This window comes from Hyperoodon ampullatus, assembly GCF_949752795.1.
Source record: "Hyperoodon ampullatus genome assembly, chromosome: 11".
NCBI lineage: Eukaryota > Metazoa > Chordata > Mammalia > Artiodactyla > Ziphiidae > Hyperoodon > Hyperoodon ampullatus.
Window position 1 is genome coordinate 73096905 of NC_136924.1, and position 27274 is coordinate 73124178.

Consider the following 27274-nt stretch of genomic DNA (forward strand, 5'->3'; position numbering starts at 1 on the left):
TTATTTCTTCCTGATCTGGCAGTACAGGACAATAGAAAATATCAGACCAAGTACCTAGAAAATAAAATAAGAGGATTAACATGGAATTTAAAGTAAAACACTAGATGTATTATAAATAAAAAGATCATTGTATATGAAAAGATTCTGGCTACTGACAATTCAAATGTTATTTATCTAAGTCATCTCTCTTCCTGGGAAATTAGAGACTCTAACATTGAGAAAGCACTCAGTATTTTTGTGTTTCAATCAGGGTTTTCAGTTAGCAGTCTGCCTCTAACTGGCCCTATTTGATTGTGCAGTAGCAGCTGTCACTGAAGCAACCCACCCTTTTGGAATACACACACCCTTCTGTAGGGCATGGCCATGGAACTCTGGGGAACTCAGGCCTCTGGGTCTAAAGATGCCTACTGCTTCTATAAAAAGCTTATAATCATCTGGTTTAGATCATCCACATAAAAATCAAGGAGTCTAGAATTTCTCTTGCCATATTTTTAGGCATCGCCAAGAGGAATGAAAGAAAAAGTAACCCTTTTCTTAAAAAGCTTCTAAATTGAAGGGGAATAGCATCATTCAGGAATTTCCTTTGAAGTGAAAATGTACAGCTGAAAATCTGGGGCATAATTTCCATCTCATTAAGTGGCTCTGCCAAGAATGAGGGACCCCAGCACTTGCCCTAATTGGCTCTGAAGTTGGTGAGTGGCATGCTGTGGCTTTGATGTAGAAATGACAGAACCTGTGTGTATTGCAGATAGAAAGTTTCCTCTCCACCAGCCTCCTCTGAGGGGAGTCAGGGAGAGGATGAGATGCCATTTATGTTGAGTCATCTCCAGTGCTCCTACTGTACGGAGATGTCCTGCTTACTAATTCTTTCCCGGAAATGCCTTTCAAATGAGAACTGCTGCCCAATATATTTTCCTTCAAAAAAAAAAAATATTGAGGGACTTCCCTGGCCATCCAGTGGTTAAGACTTCGCCTTCCAATGCAGGGGGTGCAGGCTCAATCCCTGGTCAGGAGCTAAGATCCCACATGCCTCATGGCCAAAAAACCAAAAAGAAAACAGAAGCAATATTGTAACAAATTCAATAAAGACTTTAAAAATAGTGCAAGTCCTGCTGGTGGGAATGTGAATTGGTACAGCCACTATGGAGAACAGTATGGAGGTTCCTTAAAAAACTAAAAATAGAACTACCATATGACCCAGCAATCCCACTACTAGGCATATACCCTGAGAAAACCATAATTCTAAAAGAGACATGTACCAAAATGTTCATTGCAGCTCTACTCACAATAGCCCGGAGATGGAAACAACCTAAGTGTCCATCATTGGATGAATGGATAAAGAAAATGTGGCACATATATACAATGGAATATTACTCAGCCATAAAAAGAAACGAAACTGAGCTATTTGTAATGAGGTGGATAGACCTAGAGTCTGTCATACAGAGTGAAGTAAGTCAGAAAGAGAAAGACAAATACCGTATGCTAACACATACATATGGAATTTAAGAAAAAAAATGTCATGAAGAACCTAGGGGTGGGACAGGAATAAAGACACAGACCTGCTTGAGAGTGGACTTGAGGATATGGGGAGGGCGAAGGGTAAGCTGTGACGAGGTGAGAGAGAGGCATGGACATATACACAGTACCAAACGTAAGGTAGATAGATAGTGGGAAGCGGCCGCATAGTACAGGGAGATCAGCTTGGTGCTTGGTGACCGCCTGGAGGGGTGGGATAGGGAGGGAGACGCAAGAGGGAAGGGATGTGGGAGCAGATGTATATGTATGACTGATTCACTTTGTTATAAAGCAGAAACTAATAAAAAAATAAAATAAAAATGAAGTCAGGAAAAATAAATAAATAAAAATAAAAATAGTGCAAGTCAAAAAATCTTAAAAAATATTGACACCAATTCTTTGCAAAAATAATGACTTTCATTCAGAATGTTCTAGAAGTCATTCTTTTTGAATGACCGGAGAAAATGTTACAAGTTAGTCTTTTGCTTTTGTCCCAAGCCTTAAGTCTGGGAGATGAGTATCAGGAAAGAAAAATGAAAATGGGCAAAACAGTGGGATAAGGCAGCTATCATCTTTCACTGTTACATCCGTGAAATAGAAGCCCAGCTTTCATCAGCAGACTAGACAGTTAATACCATACTTTCTTGCATTTCACTGCCTCTGAAAAGAAAATGTATCATTGTTCGTAAAAATAGGCAATAATTAAGAGATTCATCCTATAGTAATGTATGCTAAGACTCAGGATAAACTTGCTAAGTAATGTACACACGCTCCCCATATTCTGAAGCCATCTAAAAAATGTAAAATTATTTTTTCTCTCTTTTAACTGCTCCATTCCTGGGACCACTCCTGGGTCCATTCCTGGGACCTCCTGTCAGGATAACTTTTATCCTACAAAGTGGTGACTATCAGTGTCAATGGCTTTTTTTTTCTTCTTCTTCTTAATTAAAGTGAGGAGAGAAAGTGCTGATCATTTTTTGTGCTTGTAAGTTGCTGCAGTCAAATAAGGAGAGATATGATAGTCTGGTTAATGCAGAATAATGAGAATTCCAGTGTCTATAGATAACATTTTCTTACAAAATAAAGCATTTTGCATAGATTTCTAGCATCCTACCTGACAAGAATACCTCAGGTATATGTTCTTAACAGAGCCTTCACAATGACTATTGGCCATTCCATCAGAGACTATACCTAAACAGACTAAAGCCAAAGGTGTAAACGTCAGAGGGTGTTTTTTTTTCATATGATATTTTTCTATGGAGATAGTTTAAATGTATTTTCTGCAGGGAGATATTTGCTTCTTAAAAATATTTATTAGAAGTATTTTTCTGTCTATATATCTTTATGTTTTCTTGAATTTGAAGTTGGGGAAAAGAGAATGTAGACGGGCCTAAGTGTTAGGCAACTAGTATTAAGACTGTAAGACAGGGCTTTGCTGGTGGCGCAGTGGTTGAGAATCTGCCTGCCAATGCAGGGGACACGGGTTCAAGCCCTGGTCTGGGAGGATCCTACATGCCGCGGAGTAACTGGGCCCGTGAGCCACAACTACTGAGCCTGCGTGTCTGGAGCCTGTGCTCCGCAACAAGAGAGGCCGCGATAGTGAGAGGCCTGCGCACCGTGATGAAGAGTGGCCCCCGCTTGCCACAACTAGAGAAAACCCTCGCACAGAAACGAAGACCCAACACAGCCAAAATAAATAAATAAATTAATAAACTCCTACTCCCAACATCTTAAAAAAAAAAAAAAACTGACTATTGACAGACTGAGACATGGAAATTAAAAAAAAAAAGACTGTAAGACAGACTGATGGACATTTTTTGGATACGTTTTTATAGAATAGCTATCTTAGCTATAGACTATTTTCAAAACTATTTTTTTAAGTAAAAATGAGAGGGAATACAAAATGATTTTTCTTTCTCTTCAAATCCCAGAGGGAGGGCAGATTTTCTATTGAGAGAGTGAACGAAAAAAAATTTCAAACAGTTCTTTGAACCAACTATTTATCGTATCTACATAAAGTCTAGAAATCACACTTAACTGGCATAACTTGAAATGGTTATATTTTGTGATATTACCATGTAAATTCTATACCTAAAAATTCCTCTATGAAAGGTTTTCAGTAAGGTATTTTCATATATATATATATATATATATATATATATATATATATATATATATAGAACAACCAATAGAATATCTAAATATATAACAAACACATGGAGTATACCAATTTCATAAAATACTGAAATGCTATTCCTCTTGTAACCTTATTTTCCATCAGATGTCTTTATATTCTTGGCAATGTCTTTGGCTATGATATGAGAGACATCAATCTTCCCAGCTGATTATGTCCTTTTTTCCCCGGCTTTGCTTTTGAGAAGCTTCTTAAAAGCATCTGTGGGTTGTGGCCAAAGTCAATTGTCTGAATTTGAGTCTAAGATGGAATTTGACACTTACATTGAATACCTCAATTATTTTTTTTAATAAATTTATTTTATTTTTGGCTGTGTTGGGTCATCGTTGCTGCATGTGGGCTTTATCTAGTTGCAGTGAGCAGGGGCTACTCTTAGTTGCGGTGCACGGGCTTCTCATTGCAGTGGCTTCTCTTGTTGCGGAGCATGGACTCTATCTAGACACAAAGGTTTCATTAGTTGTGGCACATGGGCTCAGTAATTGTAGCTCACAGGCTCTAGAGCGCAGGTTCAGTAGTTGTGGTGCACGGGCTTAGTTGCTCCGCAGCATGTGGGATCTTCCCAGACCAGGGCTCGAACCCCTGTCCCCTGCATTGGCAGGCAGATTCTTAAACACTGTGCCACCAGGGAAGTCCTGAATACTTCATTTAAAGCTGGCTCATTTAAAGTCTACTTTACCAACACATGTGTGTGTTTTAGTTTATGGATGTGTTAGTACGTATGTGTGATTGCTCACTTACATCCACAGCCATTAACTCATATTTCTAAATTAGCATAAACCCAAAATACAAAGCAGAGAAACAAAGGACATTTTACAGTGGGTAGAATTGAGAGAAACAGACCTAACGCACAGCACCAATTGACTTTGGTCATATATCGGACATAAAGGAAGACAGCCGCATCTACCAACAGAAAATGCTTCATATTTGGACCTATTCGTTTGGGCTACAAGGAGGTCATGCTTATAGCCCAATTTGCTTCTCATAGTTCCAGCCCTTTCTCTTATGGTTGGCTGAGAAATTCCACTGGTAACCTAAAAGACCACTTAGGACACTAAATTGCTTCAATCTCAGCTAAAATTACTCTCTGACAGTGATGTGGCACAAGTAAGAGGTAAAAGCTACCAAAAAACCCAAGGAGAACATTGCACAATATTTCATGAGAGTGAAGTAGAAGTCACTTAGCTGAGCAAACCAGCCCGCAGAGGCGTTAACTAGGGAGACACCTCACATCGTTAGGATTCTTGCCAATGCCCTGACGTGGACTGGTGAGTGAATTTGACTCACTTGATATCTAAATTAGCAAGATCTGGGATGATTACAAAAACACTTCCCTGAAATAGTTTTATTTCATCTTTTTGCAAAGAATTTCAGGCCACGTTAAAAAAAAAATCCTTCAGGTTCTGAAAACACCATGCCAGCAGAGTCTAGCAAGATAAAAATCCTACACAGGATTTTTTTTTTTCAAAGTCAATAATCAAATTGATGAGAGTAAATGCAGAAACCTCAAGCAGAGCGTCGTTAAAAACTTCTCCAAGTGAGTCCATAGTCCTTACAGTGAGAAAAATCAAAGTCAACAAGCTTTTAGAACTTGTTAGATTTCTCTAGACTAGAATAGCAGGAAAACAGTTCTCCACACTCTTGAGCTCAGTTTCTATTTTCTGTTTCAAAATCAGAAAGAGGGATTAAAAACTTGTAAAGCTTGTGTTTTCATTTTGTTTGGTGCTTCTTCTAACTTCAGGAAACATTAACACGTGTGCTAGTTTTCAATGGGAAAAGGATATCTGGGACTAAGAGCTGTGTGGAAATTAATTCAACTTCTTCCCCCAGGAGACAGATCATTCAGAAATAATAGCTTCTGTCCTGCCAATTTCCTAAGACTATAATCCCCTCCCCAGACCCAAGGCCAGTAGAGGCAGATGCTGGGCCTTGGGCACTTGGTACCCAGTGCTTTTCTGAAGAACCTGGTTTTTATTTGGCTCTTCATAAATATTTGTTAGAAAAATTAATGAGCAAACAAGGGAATAAACAAAGAATTAATAATACAAGATAATACTATACCTCAACAGCTGCCAGTCCAAACGCTAGTCCAATAACTATGGAAAGACGTCTTGAAAATAAGCCTCTTATCAAAGAAAAGCATGACTGTTAAAAACATTAAAAAATTACTTTTAGTCAAATTTTGACCTTATTTTAGTACAGTACAAATTTTTATTTATTGGTTTAACTTTTTACATTGCTATCAAGGAACATACTCAACAGAAAGGAATTGGATTATTCCCGCCACTCCAAGCTCCTTCCCCCCTCCGAAAGGTTATAACTGTTGTGGTTTGTTCATACATTAGGAAGCATTTGAGGAACAAAGTTTTGCTTCAACTACCTAATTACTGAATCTAGGGCTATTTAGTTATAAATACTCATTTTATCCTAACTTCTGATTGTTCATTTTAGAGCTGTTATCACCTTGACCGTGTATTTTTTAGGTTTGTAACTTGCAGCAGAGTGTTCCCTTGTTGAGGTTTCAGCTAATTATAGTGCAGATTTTCATTTTTTTAAATGATTTAAAAATTTTTTTAAATTTATTTTTTGGCATGTTGGGTCTTCGTTGCTGTTTGCGGGTTTTCTCTAGTTGCAACGAGCAGGGGCTACTGTTCGTTGTGGTGCACAGGCTTCTCATTGCAGTGGCTTCTCTTGTTGCAGAGCACAGGCTCTAGGCACGCGGGCTTCAGTAGTTGTGGCACACGGGCTCAGTAGTTGTGGCTCATGGACTCTAGAGTGCAGGCTCAGTAGTTGTGGCACACGGGCTCAGCAGTTGTGGCTCACGGACTCTAGAGTGCAGGCTCAGTAGTTGTGGTGCACAGGCTTAGTTGCTCCGTGGCATGTGGCATCTTCCTGGACCAGGGATCGAACCCATGTTCCCTACATTGGCAGGTGGATTCTTAACCACTGAGCCACGAGGGAAGTCCCTACATTTTCATTTTTAAAACAAGTTTTTTTTCAAAAATCCCTTAATATGTGTCAGGGTTATTTTTACCTTAAAGAGGAAAAAAAATCATTATGTCCACTGTTATGCTCTTACTTTAGACAAAAAAGAGAATTTAGAAATTTGCCTCTCTGCCACATTTTTAAACATTTATTCAAACCAGCATGAAATTTCAAGCTTAACATGTTTTAGACAAGACCTAAAAATTTCAACAATTGTAAATTATATGAATAATTTTAAAAATGGAAAAATAATATACAATCTAATAGTGTTATTGTCTGTATTGCCAGAAAATATATCATCCCTATGATGGTCTTATATGTGCAAAGGACTAAAAAAATATTGCTATTTGTTAAATAAAATAAAAGTTCTCTGTGAGGTTAAGACTGTCTCTTCCCCTTCATTCCTGAATGTAATGGGTTTCTCCATTCTCATCTGATCCAAAGTGGTAAACATTAGAGGAAATTATTACCTCATCTAAGATTAACTATGAGATTAATGGTATCTACTGAGTCACATTCATTATATTTTAGGGGTTTTCTCCCCCCTCCCCCTCTAGATAACCAGGTTATCTTGGCAAAAGGGAGGGGAAAAGAGAATGTGAATTATAGCCATTCCAGATTTCTTATTTTTCCAGACTTCTTGCAAGTGACACAAGGCAGATGGAAGTCTTTCATGAATTTATGATCTTCCTTTTGGGAAACGGGTGCAGCCATAAGTCTATCTTCAGCTGAATTATGTGTGAATTTGGAGGGAATATCTATTATTTTTCAGGATAATGCTAGGGCATTTCAAAATCTATCCTGAGGAAACACATCTTTGAGTTGAATTTTTAACAGGACACAGATAGCAATCTACAATTAAATTTACTAATTTCCTCATTATCCTAAGTGGAAACTACATTTTCTTACACCATAGTTATTTCCCCTCCTTCTTGTGGATATTGTGTCACTAAAATTACATAGAGAGGAGGAGAGAAGGGAGGAATATAAAAATTAATAATGAAAAATTTTAGTGATATTACTTTGATGATGAAAAGATATGGTAGCTCTGTAATCTGATAGATAACTTCTCCCCCATGTGTTACTTTAAATACTAGTAACAGCAATTTCCCTTCAGAACAGTCTCCTTTATTTTGATAAAATTAGTAAAAGGGATGTGATACTCAACAGGTGAGACGTTTCCCCTGAGATACTTTCTATTTCCTAATATATAATTAACCTCAGTAGCCATTACTAAACCAATGCTAGATTGAAAATATTCTTTAGGGATTACAGAAATTAACTCACTGAACTATAATAGCTTTCATGTATCTCTCTCTCATCTAGACTATAATCTCCTAGAGGGTCCACAAGCATGTCTGATTCCAGCAAAGGTCTGTCTGACACCTAGTAAGCAGTGAAGAATAACAGCAAATAAATGAAACATTAATATCAACTGTCATTTCTGTACACTTTCCTTCCAGGCAGAAGGAACAAATTATGTAAAGCCCTATGGTAAGAGACATATCATGTCCTGCAGGAAGCTGTATCTTGAACCCCAAAGACTGAGTTAAATGGGTCCCATCATATCTTGTGCCTGGTCCTATCCAAGAAATACCAATAGTTCACTAGATTGAAGTTGCCTAATTATCTTTCTCTCTTCCCTATTAAAGCATTCACTCTGTGAGTGCAGACATTGCGCCCTATTTAGGTTTATTTACCAGCAACTGGTAAAAGGCCAGTACATAGGAAGTGGTCAATAAATGTTTGATGAATTAAGCAATAATAAGAAATGTAACATCCACATATTAACATTCGCAAGTGACATAAATATGTCATCTGCAACATATGAAAGACAAACCTAAGTTTTTCTTTTTTTTTTTTGGCTGTGCGAAGTGGCAAGCGGGATCTTAGTTTCCAGACCAGGGATGTGCCCCCTGCAGTGGAAGCACAGAGTTGTAACCACTGGACCACCAGGGAAGTCCCCCAAGTTTTTCAATTGACTTTAAAGGCATGTGGCAAATTCTCAATTGGAGCAATAATTAGGCAAATTGGTAGGTACACTTAACAACCAGAGCGGAAACCTCTAAAGCCCAAGTTATTTCTTTACACCCAATACAATTACTTGAGAAAGAGAAACTTTGATTAGAAAAAGAAAGCTTTACTTTGAAAATTAAAGTGAAAATATAGATTTCTAAGACCTATGTTAAAATAGAAAAATAGAGGAGAATAATGATTAAAGTCGCCAAAGAGAGGACAAAATAAACTTTTATCTGTTAGCTTGTACTTTGCCTCCCCTTGCAGTAGAATGTTTCTTTGATCTACTAAAGTTGAATTTAAATGATGCCAGACTCATAGAAGAAATAAAATACTTTCATTTTTTATATCCACTTTTATCTTTAAATAAAGATTTCTTTTTTATTTGGGAAATTCCTGGGACTTTTATATCATGATTCCCATTGTAATTGCTGCAATTTAATATTTTGTAGAGACTTTCATTGTGGAAAAAAAAAACAACAGAAGCACTTACTGTGCCAAATTTGATTTGTTCTCACCTGTTTGTAAATAGTTTTTCCATCATACTTTATACAAGAAGAATCTGATGCACTTGGACATTCACATGACTTGTAATAGTATTGAAAATTATTTCCCCAGCCAGAAGCTCCACTGATCAAACCACAACATTTTAACTGTTTGATGAAAAGTAGATATGAAAAACAGTCACGAGAGAAGACAAAAACGTTGTCAATACATTGAATCACATTCTTCTGAAACCACTATTAAGATGTTTCTTATACTAGAATATCGTATAAGTCACCTCACCTAACTCCCTGAATGAAGAAACAAACATGAAGGAATCTTCCATTTTGGCCTTCATGTTAATGAAAGAAAAAATAGAGTTTCAAATGAAAAAGTCTGAAGAACTTGGAGAGAATATAAAAAATTCACCTTCTAGTTTTTAATGAAAAAAGAGAGGGGCAGAATCAGATTTATGCTTCTTAGGTCTTAGAAAAGAAGCTTCCAGAGAGTTCATGAGAGAGTCAAGGTCTCTTTAAAGAACTTTTACTCAAAAAAGATGAGAGGTTTAAAAAGTGAAATTTCTGGGCTTCCCTGGTGGCACAGTGGTTGAGAGTCCACCTGCCGATGCAGGGGACGTGGGTTCGCGCCCCGGTCCGGGAAGATCCCACATGCCGTGGAGCGGCTGGGCCCGTGAGCCATGGCCACTGAGCCTGCGCGTCCGGAGCCTGTGCTCTGCAACGGGAGAGGCCACAACAGTGAGAGGCCCGCGTACCGAAAAAAAAAAAAAAAAAAAAAAAGACAGAATAGACAATAAAAGAGAACCATAGTCCTGGGAACCCAAGGAGCTTCAGGCACAGAATTTGTGTACAAGAGCAGAAGTAATTCAGAATTGTGCTACATCAAACAGAACATTTAAAACCCTATGGTTGGCACTAAGACCTTGGATACCAGGGACAACGTGCAACAAGTATGATGCAGGACCCAACCTAGAGACCCAGTGGTTACCTGTAGTACATTTTGTCCTAGATCAGCAAGCAGGGAAGATCAAGGATGCTTGGTCCCACCCAGTGGAGAAACTGAGTTGCCTAAATTCTTCCTGCTTTTAAACCTGGATTAATCTGGACTCTAAAGTGGGAATAATCCTGGAGGAGAGAGAATCAAGGAATACAGCTCTGGGGGAGCTAGGAAAAACACAACACAGAGGAAGTTAAACAGAGGCTAAATCATATCAGGTTTCAGCTCCTGGAAATGATGCTTTAAGCAGAATTTTTACAAGCTGGGGTCTATCCAAATAGGAACCGGGGAATGCTCTGGGGAAAATGTCATCTGATAAATAGTTCAAGAAACAAGTTCAAAATCAAAGCTTTTAAAGTCATACAAGAAGCCATTTTCAAAGAAAAAATTGCAATATGTAGGAGTAGATTTTTTTTCCTCTGAAATTCCAGAAGGAAGAACTAAGACTAAATGATATAAATTCTAGGGAGGGAGATTTTGTTTCAAATTAAGAAAGAACACATTAATCATCAGACTTAGATGTAAAGGGAATGGGATGGAATGGGCAAAAATGGGCAAACTTTCAGCTCTTCAATATTTAATCAGAGGGTGTATGAACATAAACATAAAATGCTTCAATTAATGAGAAGTCAGGTTAAATGTCCTGTAAAATCTAGCTCCCCTCTAAGATTAGGAGGATTTCTATGACATATGTGAAATAAATGCTACATGTAGTTAATATGATGGAAATTCTGAGTAAAGAAGATGTGGTTGGGAGGAGTTTCACAGAGCAATACTTTAGTCAAACCTCAAAGTACATGTAGTATTTGTAAAGAAAGAAAAGTAGTAAGTACATTCCAAGGATGAGGAATGATGCAAAGTCAGGAAGGCAGATTTGTTTAAGAGATCCTGAGAAAACAAACCTGGTTGGACTAGAGTGCTTTCTTCATGGAGTAGTATTTAGTAAAGTTAAAATATTAGGTAGGATCCAGATAGTAGAATACCTTCAATACCTGCCCAAATTTTGACTTCACCCTGAAGACAGTGAAGTAGCCAAAGTAAATACATACATACATATATACTGGAAGGGCTACTGTACTGATTAAAAAGAATTAGTGAGTCAGACAGATCTGTATTCAAATTCCAACTCCATCACTTGTTAGCTGTCAGACCTCTCGAAGTCATAATCCCCTCATCTGTATAATAAAGATAATGAGGATAACGATATTATCCATCTCATAGAGTTGTTGTGAGAATTAAATGAGCTACTGAATGTAAATCTGGTACATACTAAGTAGCAATAAATGATAGCTATAATTAATTTTATGAGAGAAGCGTGGGCATGGAGGCAGAGGAGAGAGAGAAACTCCAAGCATCCCAAACACACTATCCTTCTAAATGGTAAACATTAAAACCCTTATTGATCTGGCTTAATCAAGGCTTAATCTTTCATAAACATATCTTCTTAATCTCTGTCCTAAGCTGCCTCAGAACTTCATAAGAAGGTGGGAAAAAAATTAGAAATATTCCTGGATTTTTCTTATGGCATAGTGACAGAATAATCAGTCAAAATCTGCAGAAGGGAGAGACATTTTTCAATCTTTAAAGAATACACCTGTTAAAAATTAAGTAAACAGAGAACTATGTCCAACTCTCCAGATAACTTACAAATTCTAATTACCTTTTCTTGAATTTCAGAAAAGGCTTTCTGGAATAGTTTTCCATTTTCATTTGTTGCACTCAAAAGATGTACATTAGTCTGGAGAGTCTCATTCAGAGCACGTTCAGTCTGAAAATTGAAAAGTATTGTTAAATTATTCATGCCAGAGGTAGCATGTCAATTTTTCAGACTTTTCCAAGATTATTAAGTATCATACATGTACACACCTTAGATTTGTTAGTAGCTCCTAGGATACCTGCCACCACTTGCAGAAGTTGGATCAGAATCAATCCTACGAAAAACTGAAAGAAAAGAAAAGGAATATATATTACACCCAGTACATTCAGTAACATCTAGGGACATTTTGGCACCATGCTTCTTTCTGCAGTTGGGATCATATTACAGTTGGAGTATTAACTCTTCATTTATTCCATCCTTTTCCTCAAGAATCAAAATTGGGGTCATTACTACTCAGAAACATTTTCTCCAAAGACTGACTAAGGAAAATGGTTAAAACTAAAATCGATTGATAGGACTGTATGCATTGGTATGATGTTGAATGGAGGGAAGTTTGAAAACTTAGATGAAGTTATTTGAATATGATCTTTCTCGTCCTTCATCAAACACAAACTCAAACTTCAAGACAAACTTCAGAACTGAATACAAAACATCTCTACCACTATTAGAATCACCTGGGGTCTTGTTATAAATATAGAGTCCTGAAATCTGCCTCAGATCTACTGAATCCTACTTTTGGAGGATCCCACAAATTAGTTTTTTTGTTAAAACAAGCTCCTCAAGTAATTAAATTCCCCAAATTGCAAATGAGGCCTTATTAATCAAAAAGCAACCACCAGGGATGCTATTAGAGTCCCATTAAAACTCTATCTTTACCTTCCCTCATAATAAACCATCAGTTAAAAATTATTTGTTCAGGGACTAACACAATACTACTTTTATCAGAGAAACAAGTTTAGATGAGCTCTGATAAACTCATGTGAGATTTCTATCTAGTAAATACTTGATGAATTTTTCTAACAGTTTTTTCTACACCCATTTATTATTTTCTACTGTATATGTGTTAAAAGTGAATATCTGTGGGTTATCCCAACCCAATCTATCCCTGAAGCTTTCTAAGGGACAAATTTGATTATCTCACACCCTTACAATTTTCTTAGCATGGACTATGATTTGACTGTAGCCCACACCCAGACCCATCTTCCATTATTTACTGAAAATAGCCCTTGCACTCTCTAGCCATACCCAAGGCTTTGCAGTTCCCCAAACATGCTAGCATTGTACTGCCAGGTCCTTTCCCTGGAAAGCTCATCACACACTCACCCATACAAACACCATATTCACTTCTGCTTCTGGCTTGAAAGTTCCCTTCTCTATCCTTGCCCTTCTCTTCTTGGGCCACCTTCAGTGTTGCTAATTGTTTACTTGTCAATCTTCCCTAATGGGTTCTAATTGTTTTCATACCTATGTATCTTTTAGCACAGTATCTGGCACATAGCAGGTACTTAGTAATTGAATGAATGACTGAATGAGTAACTAAAATTTGTCTTCTCTCACAGTATCCTCTAATCTAAGATAAATATATTAGCTTCCACAACCAAACCCTCTAAACAAAAGTGAGAGAGTTTCATCAATCTTGGCAAGTCCTTTTGACAGACAATGGGGATGGGAGATAATCCTTAAAGTCTGAAGGTTGGGTATTGGGATTTGTCGGGAAAACTCACCAAAACAAGCATGAACTGGTTTTCTTTCATGGCACCAAAACATCCCAGGAAACCCAGAATCATGATGATAGCACCCACAACAATCAAGATATTCACAGCAATATAGGGGTTAATGGTAGCATCCCCAGGACTGAGAATCTGAAAATGAAAAAGATCAATGACAGAAAATCCCTTTTCTTGATGTTTTTTATTCAACAAATATCCACTGGGTAACTACTGTTGTGCCAGGCCCTGTTCTAGGACCTTGAGATACCTCAAGGACGTAAACAAGCAAAAATTCCTGCCTTCAAGGCACTTACATTCTATTCTATTGAGGTATTACTTGTCCAGATAATGTTTCCAATTTTATATTTTTGAAGATGATATATTGGACGTTGGATGGAAGAAATGAAATAGGCTTTTAAAACATCAATTATTCTAAAAAGCTTAGAAAGACCGGTAGTTTCACCCATGATGTGATCTTTGATTTGCATATTTTGTGTTTTATACCTGACAGTAGCATCATAAAGTATGTTTTTATGGCAGTTTAATTATTTAAATTATAAAGCCTAAGTTCCTCAAACAGATAGACTCAACAATATGAGTGACTCTCAAAAACATTACATTGAACTAAATAAACCATATTCAAAAGAGTGATTGCTGTATGATTCCATTCATATGGCATTCAAGAATAGGTAAATCTATGCAAAAATAAACAAATTGGTCCTAATCAAGCTTACAAGCTTTTGCATAACAAAGGAAACCATAAACAAAAAGAAAAGACAACCTATGGAATGGAAGAAAATATTGCAGACAATGCGACTCACAAGGGATGAATTTCCAAAATATACAAACAGCTCATGCAACTCAACAACAAAAAAACAAACAACCCAATCAAAAAATGGGCAGAAGAGCTAAATAGACATTTCTTCAAAGAAGACATACAGATGCCTAACAGGCACATGAAAGGATGTTCAACATTGCTAATTATTAGAGAAATGTGAATCAAAACTACAATGAGGTACCATCTCACGCAGGTCAGAATGGTCATCATTAGAAAGTTTACCAAAAAACAAATTCCGGAGAGGGTATGGAGAAAAGGGAACCCTCCTACACTGTTGGTGGGAATGTAAGTTGGTGCAGTTACTATGGTAAACAGTATGGAGGTTCCTCAAAAAACTAAAAATAGAGTTGTCATATGATCCAGCAATCCCACTCCTGGGCATATATCCGGACAAAACTACAATTCAAAAAGATATATGCACCCCTATGTTCATAGCAGCACTATTTACAATAGACAAACATGGAAACAACCTAAATGTCCATAGACAGATGAATGGATAAAGACGATGTAGTGTATGTGTATATATATATATATGTGTGTGTGTATGTATATATATATATATATATATATATATATATATATATATATATATAACACACACACAATGGAATATTACTCATCCATCAAAAAGAATGAAATAATGCTATGTGCAGCAACATGCATGGACCTAGAGATTATCATATTAAGTGAAGTAAGTCAGAAAGAGAAAGACAAATACCATATGACATAACATATGTGGAATCTAAAATATGACACAAGTGAACTTTTATGAAACAGAAACAGACTCATAGAGAACAGACTTGTGGTTGCCAAGGGGGAGGGGAGTGGAGAACGGAAGGACTGGGAATGTGGTATTAGCAGATGTAAACTATTATCTATAGAATGGATAAACAACTAGGTCCTACTGTATAGCACAGGGAACTATATTCAATATTCTGTGATAAACCAGAATGGAAAAGAATATGAAAAAGAATATATATGCATGACTGAGTCACTTTGCTGTACAGCAGAAATTAACACAACATTGTAAATCAACTATATTTCAATGTTAAAAAGTATCCATTTGGGGAATAAATAAAAAAGAATAGGTAAATCTAAGCTATGATGATAGAAATCAGAACAGTGTGGCCTTTGAGCAGAGTATAAAGGAAAGAAGGAACTGACTGCAACGGGATATGAAGGAACTTTTGTGAGTTAATACAAATGCTTTGCATTTTGATTGTAATAGTGATTACATAGGTCTATACATTTGCCAAAACAAACAAAATTTTAAACTAAGAAAATAAAATAAGTCTAGTTTCTAATATTCCATATCAAGTCTATCTCCTTCTTCCCAGGAAGTATAGTCTATAGAGTCTTCCAGAAACTCTTTATTTTGACTATTTAGTAATGGGATATTGAGGAAAATATCCTAGGGCCCATTATGATGGTTGGGCTACCCATTCTGCATAATTTGGTTCTTCTCTCCCCCACATGTATACTCTTTATCACTTTCATAACACCTAGCCTCAATCTATCTCTTGCTCTACAGATATGTCCAGAAGTAAATCACAATTAAAAAGTGAAACCTTGTGCCTCTGGTATATTTGAGTGCTATGTGTAGTCCATCTACCTCTTATGACCTCTATCTACTGGGCTATTTCTAGGTAGACCACTAGGTCTTACACTAGCTCAGAGACTGCCTCTTGGAATCTGCTGCACAGCATGTAGACCAGCTCCTTTAACAGGAAATACCAAAATAAAAAACAAAACAAGCAAACAAACACACACTACTATTCATGGTCTTTACATTTTAAAAGACTTTTTATATCAACTCATAGCCTAGACAAAACCTTTATTTGATAATCTGGAGGAAGGAATATGCTAAAGTTGTAAGAGCACTAAAAACCAAAATCTATATTCCAGAGTCTTTATAAATAACTAAGTTTCTAAACATAGAACAGTCAACTAACCCTACTGGGCTCCAGTTTCTCACTTATAAAGGTATCAGCCTCTGTGATACCTAAGGCTTCCTTTGTCTCTAAGAGTCTATGCTTACAGACAATGTTTCGATTTACATATTTAGAAAGCTGGGTTATGTCCTAAAGATTTTCTTTTTGTCTCTTTTTCAGGTTTTCTGTTTCTTTTGTTGTTGTTGTTGTTGGTTTGCTTGTTAAGACTGGAGCTATGAAATCAGTTTTGTTAATAAACAGGCATGGTAACTGAGTCAAAATAGGTAATGACAAAAAACCCCCCAAAAAAGCAGCATTAGTAACCCCGTTCTATCTACTCACCATCAAAGACTGCTTCACTAGTACATTGTGGCCAATGCAGGAAAACCCTAAGGTATCTAAGACAGTTCAAGCCTTAATGGCTGAGTTATGAAGACTTGGTTAGTCAGTCCAGATATAGAAACAGTAGGTCAAATACCTACCAGTGAGACCTGGATAGTGCAGCCAGCACTTATTTGGCAGCTAATGAGGCACTTCTCTGAGACTGATCTGGGCAGAGTGATCCACTGCCAGAGTGGCCAGAAAGCTATGTGTTGGCTACCTGAGGATCACTGCTTCAAGTCCAGCCCAACAAGTGGCTATTCTTATTCAGAAAAGAAACAGAAATCTGAGTTCAGGTATTTGTTCCAGGGGAGAGACAGCAGAGTTTTAAAAGCTGCCTTGAATGAACACTGTCTGTGTGTGTCTTAGAACAAGGGGAGAATTTCTACAGGAAGGGACATGGCTGAACTTTGAAGAAGAGGGCTGAGGGTCTTCTTTGGATTATAAAGGATCTCCTGGGACAAGGATGGCTGTGCATACATTTTGCCTCATGCAGGGCTGAGTTCATCCTGATGGAGAACAAGGCATCCCTAAGGGACACTTTAGCACCAAAAGCTTTGCTAAAAGATGTTCATAAAGACATCCTGACATCCTTGTTTTCTGTGTTTGCACTCAGGTTTCTCCTTCTAAAACTTCTTCCTCTGTTTTTCCACTAGTAAAATTCAGTTTTCTGCACAGTCTTGATCCTTTGTCACTGACTTTGAATAAAAATAAATCAAGCCAATTTCACGTAAGTCAAGCTGGTTAAAATCGTCCTGGAAGATACTGACTTTTGTTTAGGGTTAGAGGCTGACAGAGCACAAGAGTCAAAATGTAACTAAAGATGCTGCCTAGCTCTATTAAGTCATTCTTATCCCCAGATTCATAGTAACACCCTCTCAAGGACAACAGTTCTTTAATACATTCAATGTGTGTGATTTCTTAAACTAAACACCAAGTTTGTTTACCAGAAGCACTGGGGGGAAGTAAAATGTTCCCATATCAAACAGAAATAAAATAAAATTTAAAAATAAAATACAGGTTGCATACACATCTTAAAAAGCCCAAAGCACCCTCTAAATCAATAGCTTTTAATCTCTGTGCTCTGAGTCCCAAAGTCAAACATCAGCTTCTAAATGATTCTAAGAATCTTCAAATACTCTTCTAGGACTCAAATCCCAGAGTCCAAGGGCATCAAGAAGTCACAGATATATTTATATCACTATAAAACAACAAATGAAATCCTGATGGACTAGAATGTTACCAACTATTGCCACACCTATCCCCCATTCAATTTCTTCACCATGGTGAGGCACAGAATGAAGAGGCAGCGAATTGCCACTGTGATTCTCTGGGTTCTCTAATGGTAGAAAGCAAATTTTAAGGAAAAGGAAAGAAAAGGAAAGAGAGAAGAGGAAATAAAAGAAAGAAGAGAAAATAAAAGAAAGGGAAAGGGAAAAAGGAAAGGAAAGGGAAAAGAGAGAGGGAAGGAGAGAAGGAAGGGGAAAAAGGCAGGAAGGAAGGAAAGAAAGAAGGAAAAGGAGAGAAACAGAGTGAGAGAGCAAGGAAAAAAGTCCAAAAAAAATACTTTTAAAAAGGGAATCAGAACAGATGTCAATTTGCTTTTGCTTTTAATATTTCTTTCAACTAGGCTATGTCCAATGGCATGTAACTGCACCGTGGTTTAAGTTTTAATAGGAAATGCATTACCTTAATTTCTGTTTTAATAATATCTTAATAATTATTAAATAGGAATCAACATTCCTCTTAGAGAGGGAAACTTTATTTAGGCAAATACTTCGAAAAGGCCCTAGGAGCGTGAGCCTGAATAGTGGCAAGAGCCCAGATAACAAAGAACAAGGTAACTGCCTTGCGTGAGATAAGAATCGTAACTTGCGGGGCGGAACGCCCCTGGGAAGAAGCGAGCTGGGAGAATGGAAGCAGGGGAGCCAGGAAATGGTGCCAGGCACCGTGTTAAGTGAAACTGACAGACCAACCCTCCCACATGCTCACCCTTCTCCCACCCCCCCAAACACACTCTTTCCACACTTGTGACACTGTGGTACAGAACAGAGACAGTGTGTGTGGAATCCGAAGACCAGAGCTAGAATTAATTGTAGGAACTAAACTTCCTCCAGACCCGCAGAAATCTTGGTAAGACCTTTGACACCCATGGAACGCTGTGTGGTGGGGCACAGGGGATCATGCTAATCTTATCTTGATGTCAGGAGGCTTGATCGCCAGTCAACTGCTGAGTTACACCGGTGACCAGCCTCTTGCTGTTACAAGGGGTTACCCTCAATACCAAGTGCCCCAAGTAATTACCAACTATCTTTGTACTTTGCTGCCTTTAAAACACAGATTCAAATTCTTCTTCTCCAAGAGAACTTCTCACCTTCTTTTCTTTTGGATCACTACCCCACCTTGGGAATCAGCCAAATTATTGTCAATACCTTGTACAAAAATTGCTCTTGGTGGGGAGGCAAGGTAGTCTATATCCTCTAGATAACTTCAGGCTGCACTTCAGCAAATAACAAAGGAGGCTAATTTCTGCTTTGGCCCCTTCCCACCTCCTCTTTCATTGCCATCTTCCTATTAGGGGAATAACATCTTCTCCATTCTCTAGAAGGATTGATCAATGCCTAGCACAGTGCCAGACACATAGTGGGTAATTTTGATTAATTAAATTTAATTAAATTATAAAATCACAGATCAGCACAGATGATTACATGAGGCAGTTAAGGAAATGCTATAGAAATATTTTGTTATTATTACTGTCATTACTTTCATCATTATAAGAGAAATAAACTACTTTGGCAGCGGAGAAACTTGTATTTATTTACCTCTGGACCATCTTTGCCAACTCGTAGCCAAATTGCTACTGCCAGGATTGAGGCACCACATAGCTGCAGAAAAAAGAAAAAAACGTTAGAGTACGCCTAAGATAAACTACAACTCTAATTCCGCACACCTCTAGCCATGTGGTAACGATGGTTTATCATTAATTCTACCATTACAACCTAAAAGACATAAATGAGGCATATTTATGTGTAGATAATTGCTAAAATGTTCTGTTGTAATGGGAAAGTTTGATAAGAATAATCTGTTTTCCATCCACTACAGGGGAGGGGAAAGATGGTTTTCCATGTTTCAACTCTTAACTGCGTTTCTGCTAGATTTTAACATATAAAAGATAAGTAATAACAGTTTAAAGACAAAATATCCTTATTGGGCCTCTAGGTTTGTCTTTGAGAAGCTGTCTTAGACGATAAAGGAAGGGAATAACTGATTAATCACCAAACGTTCCTTCAAGATTCAAGAAGTCGGGATGTACAGGGAACAGCAGAACATTTGACAAAATTTGCAGTTAAGCAACAAGGGTTTACGACACTTTTTGTACCCAAATAAGCTCTTTTAAAAATAGGCTCTTTTTTTTTTTTTTTTTTTTTGCGGTACGTGGGCCTCTCACTGTTGTGGCCCCTCCCGCTGCGGCGCACAGGCTCTGGACGCGCAGGCTCAGCGGCCACGGTTCACGGGCCCAGCTGCTCTGCGGCATGTGGGATCTTCCCGGATCCGGGCACAAACCCATGTCCCCTCCATCGGCAAGTGGACTCTCAACCACTGCGCCACCAGGGAAGCCCAAAATAAGCTCTTTTAGGTAGAAAAGCTTACCCAGAGAAGAGGAACAATGAGGAACAGTATTTAAAGTCTTAAATTCCTTTAATGACTTTACCAGATTATTTAATTTGGACCAAGACCAACACATAAAATGTGAAACACATTTTACTTTAATGTAAGAAAAAAACCTTGTCTTTCAGCTTTTTGTTTTGTTTTGTTTTTTAAGGTATAGATGTTGTGGCCTCAAAAAAAAAAAAATCAAAGATCTATTATTAGATAGAGATGTTGAGAACAAGCTCGGTAACATACCAGACACAGCAGTAGACTTTGGAGGAGTTTCTAGACTATTCTGGCCTTAGGGTCCTCTGACAGAGATATGCCTGAGTCCTCCAAACCCCATGGCTTTGTAGTATCATTGCTTTCATGCATGGTTGGGCCACATGCCCAAAACCCCCAAACAGCAGTTTCACTTACCGGCTTCTCATTACGTTTGCTTTGGGAGTAGAGTTGGGGCTTTGTGAAAGCAATAGGGAGTGCAAAGAGCAGCTGAACCTGTGCTCCCTAAAAGATCTCAAAATTCATCTAGGTTCAAGCCCTTCATTTCAGATCAAAGAAACTGGGATCCCAAGAGATAACAACGGTCACATGGTGAAAATCCAGCAGCACTCCTAATCTAGCCCCACCCTTACTACATGCTTCAACTCCTGCAAAACAACAAATGCAATGGAAAAGCAAAGCTTTTTACCAAAGAGCTCTTTGCCAAATCACCAAATCACCTATACAACTTAATTATCTTATAGGTGTGCACACGCACACACTATAAACTGCAAATCTTTCTTTTTAACTGCAAATCTTTGAATAAACAGCTTTAGAGCCTGAAAACTCTCCTTATTTCTTTTCCTCTTTTCCACTAAATCCTAATTTCATTTGCAGATGGAGATAAATGCTCATTTTAGTGGTTCTTTGTTAATAAATAAACCTGCAAGAATTTATATCAAATGATAATGAGACCCTCTGTGATTTTCAGTAATTTTATAACAGTTGGATTTTTTGTTTTTCCAATTTGTTCACTGATATTTTTCTTTCTCTTTTTTCTCCTTTCACAGGTAGATTTACATTGTTTGTCTTAATAGTCACTCTGGCTTTCAGCTTTAAATGAAAATAACATTATCTGAATAGCTATTATGATTATCATCTTAATCTGATGTTTTTATAAAACTATCAATGAGAATATTTTAAGAAATGTATCATAATTTGCTAATTAAATTAATTAAAAGTAATTGGTTTTCTATCAAGAACAATCAGTCTAGAGCCATGATTGATACTAACCTGTTTTATCCCAATTGTTATAAGATTGATCATCATAATTGTTCTTTGAGTCCCTTCTCCAGTTTGGCTTTAAGGGTTTGCCCCTGATCTTTTTATAATGTTTTAAATAATTTGGAGTATGAATTAAGAAATAAGCATCTAAGTATGTCCTTCTTTCTGTTGATAAGGTTGTAAAAGGAAATTAGCTGATATGTTACGCCACCAGGTTAGCCATCAGTGGACACTGCAGAACTTACTAGGCCTACTCCCCACTACCCCTTTCTGGTTTCTTTTTGAAGAAAGTCACTGTTGTTGCCACTCAGCTCTCATGGGACATCCTTCTTTTTATGAAATTAAGATGCAGTTGGTCTGAGCCAGCATTCTAAGAAATTACATAATTGATGTTTGCTTATGAATATGCTATGGACTGAATTATGTGCCCCTAAATTCATATGTTGAAACCCTAATCCCCAATGTGACTGTATTTTGAGATAAGTACCCAAAGTGGGGGCCAGACTCAGGGTGAGCATCTCCCTCCAGCCCCACAGATTCCTTGCCCCACGAGGCCAGAGGAGGATAAGAGTAGGACTAAAATACTATCACACCGGATTCCAATATTTTTAAATTAGAAATCAATATGATTGTTGGAATTGGGAAAACAGCATTAATTGAATTATTATTGTGTGTCAGTCCTTGGACATAGGCTTTCATAAAGTATCTTAGTTAATCTTCACCATTGATCCTGCTGCGTAAAATTACCATCCTCGTTTAACAAGTGCAGAGACTGAGGCAAAGAAAAATCAAGGAACATGTTCCAGGCCACAGAGCAATGTAGATTCAGGATTTGAATCTCAGTCTGCCTGTTTCTTCAAAATCAACTTTCCATTCTTCTAATTTATGATAGAAGAAATTCTGTCTTATCATAATTCTTGCCATTTTATTTCTTCCTCTGTTTCAAAATCCAAATTGGAATTTATTCATCACTGCAGAGTGGTTTCATGCTCCTGACTCATACAAAAGCCTGTACAATGATGGCTGAAATGTCTGTTTCTTAAACATTTATTTAGCATTATTCTGAGTTCTTTATATGTATTAACCCATCTAAACTTCACAACAACCCATGAATTAGATATTACTACTATCCCGATTTTACAGATAAGGAACTATAAAGCACAGAGAGGTTAACCAATTTCCCCAGGGCCACACAGCTGGTGGTGAAGGAGCTGAGGTTCAGCTCTTAGCCTCTGGGCTCCAGTGTCTTTGTCACTGTTTAAGTTCCAAGCTGACTGCACAGTGGCAGGCAACCACTGTATTTAGAAAGTTCACACATTTCAGCCACAGTCAAGTCTATCTTGGGGGATTTCATCAATCAGAATGAAATATAATTGCACCCTATTTTTCAGTTATCCTGTCTCATAGTTATGTCTGCTCTGCTTCAACTCTGTTCATTGCGCTCGGCACAACCAATCTAGTGTCCCAGGTACCATATAAAGTACAACGATGACATTGAAATGCTGGTTCCTGAACTCTCTCAATTCCTGACTTCCTTCTGCTCTCTTCAAAACTCTTCATGGTTGGCTTCCTTCAGTTGCTAACACCTTTGGCTTTACAGCTTGGCTCCTTCTACGTTCCCCTATTTGGGTTTGGTAATGTTACGTCACTCTGCTTTCCTTCATAAAGAGCCAGCCTTTCCACAGCTCTCTACCTCTGGCAATGGTTCCACTGAATCTGTGGGCTAAAGGCCCTGTGTTCCATGCTTACCCAGACCCCTAAGACGCTCCAAGCATCCACACATTCCCATGCCTGACTTATCTAAGAGGAGCATAAGAAAATGTGGGCAGTTTATCTGTTTTGACACAAGACTCAGAGAAATAGGTTTTGCACCTATGACTTACCTATTATCTACCGCACCTCTAATTCACTCTAATTTGCATCAAACTCTAGCATGAGTGATTAGGAATGATTTTTACTTTCTCACATTTTTCTTCAATTACTAATTCTAACAAATAGAAATCACTGCGTATTTATGTGGCATATCTCAAGTTCTCTCACAAAAGAAACTGGTATGTTTAGCTTAAATGAACATATGCATATTTTAGAGATATTCCAACATCTGGCCCTACTTTGCAAAGGCTTAGTTTCTCTAAAGTTACACCAGAAAGAATTCATTTGAAAACATAAGGCCATGGATGTCTACAAGAAAACCACATCAGTGGGACCGTAAAATATTTGCTTAAGTAAACATTAGAAATGTGACAAATTGCTAATTTCCTATGAAGGATTATAAAATTCCAGCTGAGAACTCTGGGCTGGGAGTAGAGGGAAGAGTAGAAATAGGAATGGTTCCCTAACCTCACAGACTCCTGCTCTAACTTTTGAATGAAAATATTGATGTCACCTGTTGGCTGAGAAATTATCATTGGTCGTTACAACTGTTGCTCTTACTCAAGATGTCTCATATAAAGATTATAGGTCCCATCACTATGCTGATGGGAAGAACAAGGCCTTTTAAGGGAAGTCAGAAATATCTAACTGAAATCCATAGCATCAGAAAGACTTCATTATCAGAAAAACAGAGATAACGGTAATCATAAAATAATCAGAGCTCTCCAGGAAAGCAGTAACAATGTCTGGGTACAGTATTGTACAGATGTCCACAACTCACCTTGTACTCTTATATCAAATTTATAATCCTGAACCTATAACATACCCCTTTCCTAGACTGTCTTTTTCATTTCAGTTTAAAATTCAGATCTGTTTCAAATTCTTATTAGCTACTGAATAGCTATTCATTAGCTATTTAATGAAATACTGACCTCTGATGTATTTAAAACAGCCATCAACACTTTGTATGCTGTTTTTATACAACATGGATATATTTTGACTATTTCATAATTTGAGGACTGCTACTAGTTTGAAGACTTTGAGACGTTATTAAAGTAGAAGCCATGCATTTATTAGCATATTTATATTTCAGTTTGTTTAAATGGCCCATATATATTCTGCATCATAAAGAGACAATGGTTGCAGCTTTTTAGAAACAGATATCTTGGAGAAATCCTGATTCCAGGTCTGGGGCAGGAAATAGGGAAGTGAGCCTGGAACATCTTATCATCCCAAATAGTGAAGAAGTTATCAAAGTTATTAGGGTCACATCAAAAGGACTCAGGAGCCAACTTGAAGACTCTCCCATTGGCCAAAAATGGAATAAATTGCACATCAATGAGGATAAGAACTGTGATGGTATTTAAATCTATTATTTCATAAGGATATTTAAAGAAATACTTGCTTATCACTGTTGTATGGTACCAGAAAATAAACTCATCATTTTGAAATCTGTTGAGTAAAGAGTAAGAAACATTTATGCTGCCTTTCTTAAAAAATAAAAACTGGGCACTAATGGTAACCAATTAGTAAATGCTAAATCTCTCCTTATTGAAAGTATTCCAGCTAGTAAATGAAGAAAATGATAGAAATAGTATGTCACCAGTTTGAAACTCAGTGAACTGATGGGTTGAGGTTCTTAAGCATCAATAGCTACTAACATCACAAAAAGTGAGATGGTCAGACAGTATACACCTCCTGATGAAAGAACAAAATATCACTTATAAGCATGTACCCAATCCCCTGAAATAATATCCTGAATCTTATCAAACTGCCAAGTGCAACTACTAAGTTAGAGATAACACAGAAGACAAGGGAACATGTTAAACTATACCATGGGTATGCAAATAGCAAAATCCAGATCACAGAAAATGCAATAGGACAAACCAAACACACAAGTACATAAAACTTCCAGGGTGGGGGAAAGATGAAGATGGATGGAGAACCTAAAGATGAGAGTTGACATAAAAGATATATCAACCAATCAATCACAATCATGGACCTTGTTTGTATTCAGATTCAAAGAGGAACACTTGTGAGGCAATTGGAAATTTGAACCCTGGATAGACACTTGATAATCAATTTTAAAATTCTTATTAAGTTTTTAGTGTGATGACATTGTGGGTACATTTTTTCAAAAAAAGAATTATTTGTCTTTTAGAAATATACACTAAAGTATTTACAGATGAAATAGTATATCCAGGATTTGCTTCAAAATAATATGGGGTAGGGAAAGTGGATGAGAATATGAACCAGGAAAGATTGGCCATGGTTTCATGGCTTTTGGGGCTGGATGATGGGGTTGATTATCCTTTTCTATTTTGTGAATGTTTGAGGTTCTCCACAATAAAAAGTTAAAAGCAAAACCAGCCAAAGTACATAGGAATTTCTTTGTTTATATTCTAATCTCAATGTTTAACCAATTTAAAATATTTCAAGGGAAGAAATTTATCAGAACAAACTTTTAAAATCTGGCATATATTCATGAGCTTCATTTAGTATTTGCAAAAGCAGCCCATTTTTCTAAGGAAAAGAGGAAGTACAAAGAACAAACCTTTCTTATTTTATCTTATTTATTTATAGTCTCACTTACTTACTTTACCAATATATATCACTTGTACTCATTAGGCTACTGACATTGAATGGAAAGTCATTCTAGACAATAAGACTATATTCATCTATTTAAGTTTAGCTAAGTACATCATTATTTTAACAGGACAGATATTTACCAACATGTAGATACCAGCTGCCTATTTACTAAAGATAACCAGGTAAAAAACAAAACCAGAACTTTCTCCTGCTTATACTGCATAAGCCATTTTAAAATCCAGTACACAAAATAATTTTTTCATTTAAGTATTTTGGGCTATTTCTATTGACTTACTTTTGAACAATCTTTAATGGCATCATTTATATTACAAATGATAACATCAATTTTCCAACATCCCAACATCCAACATCCCTTAACCATTTTGCCTTTCCATATTTCATTTTTCAACTTTCCAATGTTAGATTTTGCTTATCAATTTATTTGTTATTTCTTATGTCTGCAGACTTTCAAGAGAAACATAAGAGCTGGCTAAAACACAAACCCTGTTGATTAAAAGATGGGGCAATGACACATCAAAATACTAACTTTAAATTTCTGATACAAAACTAGTGCCTTAGTTTAATCTTTCCATGATTAAGTAATTTTACTGTTTCTCTTTAAAGTTTAGCATGACCATTGTTTCTTCTTTGGATCTCTGAAAATGATCCTCTTCTCATGTCTTTCTCATCACACCCCACCATTCACCTGTTTCAAACCCAGATGTAAAGGTTAGAATTTAGGAGTTAGGCTCCAAATGGAATCAAATCAGATTTTTCCCACAGGGTCCTTAAACTAGGGAGGCCTGAATGATATACAACTAAGAATTGTCTTTTAGTTAGGGGTATTTTTTTCCCTCTGTGATTGTTTTGTAACAATATCAAAACATTTATGAAATGTTTACCCCCACAGAACCCAAAGTGCACTTTTTTGAGTCATTGGCTCATTTTCAATTACTGAAATAACCAAAGAAAGAACAAACATATCCAAACAAGTAAATGGAAAATACACTCTCCTCCTCTTCTGTTTCTCTAGGGCAGAGTCTGTTCTCATTTATGATATTTATATCAAGATCCCCTTTCTTGCATAAAATTGATAATTACAAGAAAAACACTCACCCAGGACACGAAGTTGAAGATAAACATAGAATATTTTATACAGACACTCACACCTGCCAT

At 37.1% G+C, this 27274-nt stretch overlaps 1 protein-coding gene across 1 annotated transcript; it reads right to left on the bottom strand.

Annotated features, from left to right (window-relative positions):
* TSPAN8 (tetraspanin 8) lies at positions 1-27274 on the bottom strand (the record flags this gene model as incomplete). Its single annotated transcript, XM_079714962.1, has 8 exons — positions 1-54; positions 5768-5851; positions 7979-8077; positions 11865-11972; positions 12071-12145; positions 13586-13723; positions 19543-19605; positions 27215-27274. 8 exons carry the CDS (start codon positions 27272-27274, stop codon positions 1-3), a joined length of 681 nt encoding a protein of 226 aa, XP_079571088.1.